Raw genomic sequence first — 10,232 nt, 5'->3', positions numbered from 1 at the left:
TGACCTGTGYGGCCCTCCAGCAAGCTTCGGCTCCTGCCCAGAAAAACTTGCATGAGCTCTTCCCTTTGAAAAAGACTGTTGCGGTACCCATGAAGGAACTACAACGAGGCTTAAAGGGGTTTTGTCAGGAAGAGGTCACAGTGAAATCTCACAGGAGAATGTAAAGAGTTTGGCCTAAAAAAATATAACCAGCACTCCTGTCTTCTCTGCAGTACGCCTGCCAGCGGTCCAAAACRTCGGGATTTTGCCCTGCCTGAATTTGCAGTCTCTGAAGAAGAAAGCAGCATTTCAAATACAGTTCCCCCCAGTAACAAAAGTCAAAAGAGCAACTTCAAAGAGTTTATCAAATTCTGCATCTCAAATCATCTCACCAGTTCTCAACAAACTAAATTAGCAAGTAATTTATGCAAATTAACATTTACAGATATTAATATACAAAGGAAAGTTACAGCAGCAAGATGCTGCATAGGACAAAATGGGCGTTTAAAGCTCCCTTTGCCCTTGTTCAGACCGGACATCCCTCAGAGGAAACKACACAGGAAGCAAGTCCGCTTGCTTGGGCTGCGGGATCTGGAAGAACTATCTGGTCTTACCCTTTCGTCGGTAGCGTTGCTGTCTGCCCCTGATGACAGGCAAGGCTTCCTTGAAGGCCTCTAAACAAGAGCACTACGCTATCATTTTGAGGAACAAGCAGGACTCTCTCAGCTAATTAAGCATCACCTCTTCCAGACCAGAGCTGTTACTACACTTTGAAGCCTGACAGGAAGACCCAGGCCAGGGGGAAGAGCAAAGTGGTTCTATAAAACCTTTGAAGGCTTCTCCAAGACACTTCCAGCTGAGGACTGAACAGTTACAGCCCCGGGATTGCTGATGCTCTTCCCAAAGTGGAAGTTATGCTGTCAAGTTTCCCAAAATAGCACTCTGTCTTGATTTCAGAGTAGAGTTATGAAATATCTACTGTAGGAAGCTTTATGTACCCTAGAGAGCAGGCATCCTACAGCCGTGTGTTCCTCTCTGGCTGCATCTTTCTCCATTGCCACGATACAGACATTCGTGGTATTTCTTGAAGTGCTCAGCTTCTCAGGAGGATTGTAACACACTCACAGTAACATTTTATTATTACAAAAGGTTTCTTCAGCAAACTGCTGCCTGACATCTCTATGTATTAAACATGAAAACAGCAACCAAATCCATCTACAATTATAGGTTATTTAGGGTCTCAGCTGGTGATTCAGATAAGTACAAGTATTTTCTTTCTCCTCCATCTATTCACTTCCCTGATTTTTATTTTATTTTTTCCCCCCAACCAAAGCACAACTGAAGAACAAACAGGTTACAAACTGGAAGCAGCAGCTCCCAGCCCTGCTGCTCGCTGTGCCAGTTGCTGCAGGAAGAGCTGACCATTGCATTACCCCAGCTCYGGCAACATGGACCTCGCACATTTCCTAAATTCCAGATGCTTCTCGTGCATCAAGTTTTGCTACCTGGCTTTTAACAGTCATGAGCGAAGAGTTTCAGAGCACACTTGCAATGCAGTCATGTTAAATGCTTTGTGTTAATAAAATAAACATCTGCTCCCCCTCCCCCCGTTGTCTGAYGATGACAGCAGAGATGTTCACACTCATGCAGTCACCAAGGTCTAAAAAAAGTCTAAACAGACCTGCTGTGCTTCTTCAGTGATGATTTTCAGGCATTAGATGCACTTGTGCTGGAAACAATGACTTAATGCAGCTTGTTTTTGCCAGAGCAAGTCTATACATTGGACTTGGGAGCAGAATTCAAGGGGATTTCTTTCAGTTCTATCCTCATGCAGAGGTACTCYCCGATCACAGCCATGAGCGCTGTGCACACGATGTGCACTAGCCACCACGTTAGAGTTGTGGGGAAGTGTGAGTTGTAAATCCAGCAGCCTAGAAGATGGAAGAAGTGAACYGTGACTGTGAAATCCAGGCACTGCTTTCCTCGTCGGATGAAGTACAGCAAGCCCAAAGCACTACAAAACAAAGACAAGAAGTTAACAAATAAACTGCTCGGTGCCTGTGGAAAAGGGGATACAGCAATAGCTATCAGGAGYTGTCGTTGCTGATTATTTAGCTATTTTAAAACTTATTAAATGTTCTAAGCACAGGCTGCTTCTGACCTTGCTCACAGCCACTGCAGCAAGATTTAAATGGCTTACAGCTTTTTAATTATATGATGGCAGGGAAATGAGCTTTTAGTTTAAAAATTCCTGCYGGGCTCTCTGCCCTATGTCTCCCAGTAATCTTTGCCCATTGGCAGGGGCTAATTACATTACTGTTTATAGATTTATTATTTCCAACTTTAAGTAAAATCTCTCAAAAGTAGATCTCATCCCCAGCTGAGGCAGTGAAGTCAAACGATTTAAGACAAGATGCAAAAAGTCGCCTTCAGAGTCAACAATTCCTGACTGTCCTCCTCTCCAGGCAGGAGGGGCAAGAAATAATCTGACCTCGGTAGACAGGCTAAACCAGGCACAGCGCTTTCAGGTATGTTTTGAGAATGATCGTAGGTCATGCTACTACTTATTATCATGTCATTCTAGTTAAGTTTAATGTTAAGAAAGATCAAATACAAGACATGGGAACCGTTAGAAACAGAGGATCACTGTGAGAGCTCCAAGCAGTCRCTGACTTACCAGGTGAGTGCGTTGAGGATGAAAGCCATCATGGAGAGCCTCCCAGGTGGGGTCGAGAAGCCTAAAATCTGCACAGGATTATCAGTAAGAGACAGCAGCACAAACCACAGCCCATAGTAAGTCAAGCTTGTCCCATGGCCCAGCCACATCAGGGCAGCCYTGCACTTCTTTATAAGCCATCAGAAGAGCTTCAGCACTTGCAGTGGTCCTTCAGGGGGGTCTGCCTCTATACCTGGAGATACCCACACAAAAGGGACGGGTCTGTTTCTATACTGGGGCTCCAGTTATACAAGTGGGGGTCCGTCTCCATATGGGGGGGTTATTTATACGAGGAGGGGGTCTGTCTTTGTACTTGAGTGTACCTATGGGGGGGGGTGACACCTACACAGGGAAGGACCCTCTCTACATGAGGGAGTACCACCTGTTCACAGGCAGGATGGGGTCTGTCTCCATAGTGGCGGGTACCTATATGACCAGATCTGTTTTTATCCTGGGAGGCACCTGTACCCAGGGGAAGGGGGAAACGTCTGTCTATACCAGAGCGGTACCTAGACGGAGGGAGGGGAAGAACCGACATGRGTTTGTCGCTACACGGGGAAAGGCCTATGCAAGGGGGACCGTGTCTCTATAGCACGTGCCCCTATATACGGGGTCCCCATGGGGGGGGGGGGGGCTGCGCCGGGAGGCAGGGCAGCGGCGAGCAGGCCCGACGCCCGGGCTGGGGGCGCCGCGGCCCGGCCTGGCCCCGCCGCGGAGCAGCCCTCACCTCGTCGCTGAAGACCTGGTGGAGGGAGGGCGCGGTGCGGCCCAGGGCGCCGAGCAGGGCGAGCCAGAGCCCCAGGGAGCTGTAGTAGCCGGCCTGCAGCAGCACCATCTGCGCCACGATCAGCGCCGGGTCCCACACGTAGCTGCGGAACTGCGCCGCCATGCCCCGCCGGCCGCCTAGCGCGCCCCGCCGCCTAGAGCGCCGCCTAGAGCGCCGCCTCCCGCCGGAAGTGACGTGCGGGGGGGGGAGAGGGGAGCCGCGCGCCCCCTGGCGCGGAGGAGGGCGGTGGCGGGGGGGGGCGGGTCGCGACCCCTGACCCCCRCTCGCTGACCCGGCCCCGGGCGCCGGCGAGGCCGCGTTTTCACGTGAAATCCCGCTTTTTTGTGCCGGGCTCCAGCGGGCGGCCGGGCCCTGGCTGCGGAGCTGGGGGGAGGGTGGCTGACACCGGGGTGCCCTGCCTGGAGCGGCCTGTTCGGGGGCTGCCCCCGCCCCCGGTGAGGCCTCCGCCAGGCCCTGCCGCGGGGCCGGTTTGTTGCTCCCCATCTTCCCCCTGGGGCGGAGGCACGAGCCCCGCGGCCGCTAACCCTGGCTCGCCGCTGCCTCCCGCGCCGAGGCCGCCGGGCAGGTAAGCAGCGGTCGCTGCTGCTCTCGGGCTGGCGGCCGGGCGCGCTGGGCCCGCGGCGAGGCGCCGGTGCTGAACGCGTCCCTCCGGACCGCGCCTCGGACTCGCTGTGCAACGTTGCATGGACGCTCAGTTCATAGCCGTGGTTTGCGGCTTCCTGAGACCTCAGAGTTATTTGTTGCTGCTAGCAGTCCAGAAGGGCCAGGCCTTTCCTAAACAAAAATAAAGCGTGGTGCCTGCTCCAGAACGGCGTGCAGTGAACTTGCACAGAAAAGCTGAAAGGAATGAGGAGGAAAGGGTCTGACGTGCAAGTAGGTCAAGGCAGCGCTTGGCAGCATCCAGGACTAGACGGTACACGCCAGGTGGATTTTACCATAGGCAGAGCAGCAGAAGTGGGCATTCAGCAAGGATTTGAGCACAGAATGTGAACCTTGGGCTGAGTGCAAAAAGGGCGGGTGCAGTGTATGTGCAAAGAAGCRGGGTTTTCCTAGGAGGCTGGAGTAAACAGTTGCTTTAGTCTACATGCGAAGTTCAGCAGCAAATTTCATCTGTTCTTTCTGTCTGGTTGGCAGACAGCAGCTCAGTGGTTTTTTCCTTTTCCTGCATGGTGCTGATCCGGGTTTATTTCAATGAATTAAGTAATTTGGTTGAATGGACCTTGTTAAAAAGACACAGGTACTGAACACACAAGGAATGATTATCTAGGAATATTTCCTGTCATCTCCAGTCCAATTCCCGGAGGTTCTGAGCCTCATTGTGGCTGTTGCCTAGCTGTTCTTATTTAGACTTTTAGCTTTAGGCCACAGGGCACCAAGATTTTGTTATGAGTCCTGATATGCTCTTACAGCCCCTTTCTGTTGCAGGGCTGGTCTGGTTTCGGGCTCAGGGGTCTTGGGGAGAAAGTTTCTTCGGATGTGTGGTGGTTTCTCTCTTTATGCCTCATGAAATGGCTGGGTGCCAGAGTCCCTCACTCTCTGCCGTGCCCCCTTTGTGATCCGGTTTTGGCTGAAGCTCCGTTTAGTGGCCTAAATAAGATTCCCTGCTAGCTTGGCTTCAGTTGTGAGAATTGTCACTAAGTGAATGCAAAAATCCCCAAGACTGGGCTTTGTCCCCAAGGGACAAAGGAGAGTTCTGGGGATAAATCCTCAGCTGGTAAGAGGAGGGAAGGAAAGCCAGGCTGCTCTGGATGGAAGGAGAAGTGAGGAGTTGCCACAGAGCTCTTTTCTGAAGGAAAAGGGGGAAGGAGGGCAAGAGAGGAATCCAGCATTTATGGGAGATGGTAGAAGAACATCAGTCACGTGGGTGTGGAATATTTTTGGCTATGGGAACTCAGATTATGATCTCTGACACTCTTATGACGTTTTTTCCATTTCCCTGTATGGGAAGTTCCATGTGTAGCTTTGCTGCTTGTCTTTTCTTCCTCATTCTATGAATGTCACTGCTGGTGCTCGTTCAGCATGTTTTCCTCCCTATTCCCGGACTTGTTGCTCCTAGAAAGGATTGTGCAAGCAGAGGCTGCSCACTGGAGGTGGGCCAAAACTGTGRGTTTGACTCAGGCCGTCAGAGAATTTCTCTCTGAAGGAGCTTATCAATCTTAGTGAGTGCAAAAATGATCACGGGGGAAATCCCAGGTCCTAGCAAGGCAGTCTGCTGCCCGCATATTGCTGAGCGTAAATTCTGAGACTCAACACTTCCTCTTTAACTGTTGGCAGAAACTGGTTTCCTTTCCTGAGATCTGCTGTGCTYACCTCTCGGAGACATGCAAGCCACCTCTTAGATAGTTAATTTTCAATTCTCTGTTTCCTTTTCAACCTTTGCAGAACAGACTTCCCTTTCCCTGCAAAATTTTGGTTATTTAATCACAGTAAACCGAAACTCTGAGCTAGTGCAACAGAAGCCCCTTTAGGACTGCTGGTATAACTGGTGGGTATCTTTCCACAGCCAGAGTCATCAGCAACAATATTTCTGATGTATCCAGTCATCCGTGGGATCACAGAACACCAGCTGGTGTTTTGGGAGGTGCTGACTTGAATTCCTTCCAAATTTGAGACTCCTCCCTGCTTGGTTGCTGCCCCATAATTGAAGGAATCAGCCTGGCAGCAGTCACGTCAGACATGTATGAGTTCAGACTGCCTCCTGCCCCGTTCTGGGAGCGTAACTGTATTGACACAGTRAAGAGATGTGGCACAAAGACGTCTGTGAGCAGCGTCCTGGGAGTCAGCTGCAGCCCAATTCACAAGTGTGAGCTCATTTCCTGGCTGACTTAGTGATGGCATGTTGCATGTTCATGTTTCTTTGTGTGCACTCCTGAATTCAGCTCTTCCTCTGCTCCAAAGCTGCCCCTTTTCAGGGGGCCGTGTCCTCCTCTTGAAAGAGAGGATTTTCTCACCAAGGGGAGCCTAGCCTCACACCCCTTCTCTGTGTGGGCCGCCTTCCTAGGAGGTGTTTAAAATGGATCTGGAAAGCAAACATTTTGGGGGAAATAAACAGCGCATTTTTAATTCTCCTTTTCTTCCTCTTAGTTCAAATGAAAGACGGAGGTAGCTGTGGAGGGAAGACGTCTTAACGGAGAAAAGGATATCCAAGCACAAAGATTACGCTTTTGAAGGCAACGCTCAGTTTTGTTCTCCTGGCCTCTGATTAGAGCATTCTTTTTCTAACCAGCTGACGATTTTGTGTTTTGTGCGTGACACCTGCGTGTCATGAAGAGCAGCAGGTGGGAGAAGAAATGGCAATGTGCCCAGGACATATCAGATGCCCTGAGAATGTACCCAGATCACATGCAGCTATCGCGGTCACTTCTTTATCAGGGGTATGGAATAAGAATGCCCTATTTAGCCAGGGATTCTTTCCATAAGAAATGGCTATATAGGATAGCATTGTTTTTCCTCCTGAGGAATCATTGCCTAAAACAGGAAGCTATTTCTTTATGTGATCCATATTTTACCAGTTGATGTACAAAGGACATTGCTGTCTGAACTGACCTTTGCTGGGATTTGTCTCCCCCTTGCCAGGCAGGTAGGGTTTGTGCCAAGGTGATCTTTGCTTAAGGGAGAGTAAGGCTGAGATTATATATTTTCAGAATAACTCCGTGTTAAAGACCCATGCAGCGTGCGGATGTGTCTTTCCAAAGAGCTCAGCATGCTGAATGGACTTTGGGAGTTGAGATTTTTTGAAAAGCTAATTAAGGTTTCTTAGTGCTTGTAAATCCTGCTCTGAACTCATTTCAAATGTGGCTGTAGGAACTGCGCTGAGCTTGGCTGAAAAACCTCTTTTCCTGGCCAGTACAATAGTATTTATGATCTAAATTGTCTAAAAGGGCTCTAGACATGGCCCTGTCAGGATAATCCAGACGTTTCTTTACATGTCATATAAAAATGTGATTCCCCTCACGCTCCAAATGAATTGCACTTGGGCACTCCATTCTTCTTCCAGCATGTTTGTGTTACATACGTGGAATTGGCAGATGTTTATTTTTATTTTTGATGTAGGAGTTAGTTAACTGTTCAGCATTGAACATAGGGTTAGGAACAATGGTGGCCAGCCCACATTAACTTTTTTATTTCTCTGCCAACTAATTTTAAATGGAGAAGGAAACTGGTRCACCTAAAATGTGAGAGTTCACAGTGCAGAACAAGTTTGAGCCTCAAAATGAAACTTTTTCTCCCACTTGTCTCACTTCTAGTAAGGTTTCAGTAAAATRCATTTCAGTTGCACGTTCATTCTTTCTGGGCCAATTTGTCCTGTCACTCTCGGTGAGTGTCCTGTATCCGTGATTTTTCTGCATTGTTCCAGAGCAGAATGTCAACATTTTGATAGGGGGCAATCGAAGGTCAAAATGAAGCAAGCTATTTTATATCATGGGTTTATAGAAGCAAGTTACAATCTTTGTGGCTGYGTTTCCTCTCATATGGTTTCTTCTGAGATACTGTCACAGAAAGGCTGTGTGCGTGTGGCAGGGAAGTGGATCTACAGAATGCATTTTGAAAATGTCATTGGTAAGGTTATGTAAATTTGTTCTCAAGGTTGGAAAATACATTAGGGTTGAGTTTAATTTTCTCTTCTGTTTCCAGCTAAGCAGAAGCCAAAGATTTCTCTTGGTTTGTTGGAAGGATTGTGCCTGCAAGTCTGACTACTAGGGGGCTGTGGTCTCTGGGTCAAGTGGGCAGACTGGCCGTTCTGTCAAAGCAGGGAAGCTGACAGTGATCAGAAGTTCTTGTGGGCTTCTCGTAGGAGGGAAGATGGTGTCCTGTGCCTTACAGAGGGATCTTTTTGGTGGAAGGGTGTGTGCTGGGGAATATCACGACCAGGAGGAGAACTGGGGAAGTTAGCAGTGTTTATAGCCACAATACAAGCAGCCCCRTTTTGAAGGTATCAAGGTGTCCTTGGGTGCTCTGGTGGCTGCTTTACCTGGAAGGAATAAAGAGGGGTCATGGCCATGTGCACACTCAAATATAGGTGCCTGTTGGAGAGTCTTYGCTTGAGGGTGCGCATACGCTACTTGAAGCAATTGGATGTGTCAGTATGGGGTGGTAATGGCCCAGGTTGGGATGTAGTTTGTGGCTGTAGTGCTGCCTGGCACAGGACCTTGTCGCTCAAACAGCCCATGTTTGTGTGGGCAGTGCGGGTCAGGGAGGAGCAAATGCTTCTGCTTCCAGGCCCCGTGTGCTGCTGAGGCTGTCTCCTGTCTGGTAGATGCCATCGTGGAGTGATCCAGTCTTTGCCCATTCAACCCAGCCCATGCGCTCTTCCTCCTCTCCTTCTTCTGCTGCCCACCTCTGTTGGGTGTCCAGAGCTGGAGACTCACTACAGTTGGACTCCTGGGCCACAAAAGAAGTGACTTTTTCATTAGCTACTCTCCGTGTGGTGAAGCAAAGGTAGTAAGGAAGGGTAGTAATCCAGCCCACAACACAGATCCCTGCCTCGGGGCCTTGGTCACCTTGGGTGCTGAGGTGAACTAGAGGTTTAGTAATACATCACTGTCCAGAGCACAGAGGTTCAAGTCCCACAGGAGACTCCGTCACAGCCTCCATCCTGATATCCTCCAGGTTCCTACCCATAATGTACACTGTYTTCAGGCTTTTTTTAAACTCAGAGCAATGTTCCCTCTTAGTTCGTATGAAGCCAGCCAGCTCCATGGTGCTGCCAGGAGAATTTCCTGGCATGCAGCAAAGTCGTGTGTGTAGGCGTGGTCCTAACAAACACTGAGGAGACCTCTGCAMCTCAGCTCACACCCTCTGTACCCATTTCTTCCCAAAGGAACAGGCAGCTGGGAAGGCCACCTCACCTTGGAGGTTTTCGTAGTTGAGGGTTATCATGTCAARGGGCGACAGGGGATGCTCCGAGGTCTCTTGGGATAGCTTTGTAGGGCTGGAGCAGGCTGAGAACCAGCTCTAGCACAGTTTGCACCCRTAACTGGAGGATGGGATCATGGCACATACTGCTTTCTAGTCTGTGCCTTGCTTCCCCATGAAGGAAATTATTGATTCTCTGCAAAATAGAGTCCAAATGCAAACTAACATGATGAGAGTGGAGGGGGCTGAAAGGGATGCTTTCAATAGACACAAACAAATTCTCATAATCAGACAAAGTTATTAGTGAGAGAAACTGAAACAGCTGAATTGTGCTGTTGGCTTTCTTTTCCCCTTTTTTATCTCTCTATTTTTTGCACTTGCCACTTACAGAGAAAACAGACTGAGCAGTTTGGGTTTTCGTTTTGTACAAGAACTGGGTGATGTAATTCCCTGTGCAATAACCACAGTGGTGACACCCRGAGAGTCAAACAGAAAGCCACCTCCGGTTTTAGGTAAATGTAAAACTTACTGTCACTTGTGGAATGCTGTGAAAACTGATATGACCGTTCCCTTTCCCTGCTCCCCCTTTCCCTTCCCTTTCCCTTTCCCCCTTCCCCCGGTAAATCAGCGATGGTTGCAACACTGCCTACAAAGGGGGGAAAAGCCGTGGGAAGCGGCTCTGCATCTCCCCGGCTCAGAGCAGGACCGCGGCCCTACGTCGGTTTTACTGCCCACGCTGCAACGATTAAAAAACACAAATGACGTCGGCAACGTTGCTGAAGCCCCGTGCGCTCATCGCGCCTCGCTCAAGCGCCGCGACACGGGCCGCGCCCGCGGCTCCGCTGCCTGCCGGGCTCCGTCCGTGCGTCCGTCCATCCGTCCTGGCTGCCGGGC

At 49.7% G+C, this 10,232-nt stretch overlaps 2 protein-coding genes across 3 annotated transcripts in view; one reads left to right on the top strand and one right to left on the bottom strand.

The window, feature by feature from the left end:
• Positions 1 to 325: 325 nt before the first annotated feature.
• On the bottom strand, positions 326 to 3,620 carry SYS1 (SYS1, golgi trafficking protein). Its single transcript, XM_026076856.1, has 3 exons — positions 3,423 to 3,620; positions 2,657 to 2,724; positions 326 to 1,993 (listed from the first exon to the last, which is right to left on the bottom strand). Exons 1-3 carry the CDS (start codon positions 3,582 to 3,584, stop codon positions 1,753 to 1,755), a joined length of 471 nt encoding a protein of 156 aa, XP_025932641.1. The 5' UTR covers positions 3,585 to 3,620; the 3' UTR covers positions 326 to 1,752.
• Positions 3,621 to 3,766: 146 nt separating this feature from the next.
• SDC4 (syndecan 4) overlaps positions 3,767 to 10,232 on the top strand; it is a 24,957-nt gene continuing 18,491 nt past the window's right edge. Inside the window, exon 1 of one of the 2 annotated variants that reach the window (XM_026076816.1) lies at positions 3,767 to 4,047. Coding sequence is in view for 1 of the 2 variants with exons in the window: in XM_026076815.1 (XP_025932600.1) it covers positions 5,477 to 5,572 (96 nt within the window). In the remaining variant the exon portion in view is untranslated. Of the gene's footprint in view, positions 4,048 to 5,443; positions 5,573 to 10,232 lie in introns of those variants that run through there. The other variant, XM_026076815.1, reaches the window with a different exon arrangement.

This window comes from Apteryx rowi, unplaced genomic scaffold (genome assembly GCF_003343035.1).
Source record: "Apteryx rowi isolate R43461 unplaced genomic scaffold, aptRow1 scaffold_44, whole genome shotgun sequence".
Classification (NCBI taxonomy): Eukaryota; Metazoa; Chordata; class Aves; order Apterygiformes; family Apterygidae; genus Apteryx; species Apteryx rowi.
Note: the sequence above shows the minus strand (reverse complement) of the source record. Positions and strands in the feature narration are given on the sequence as shown.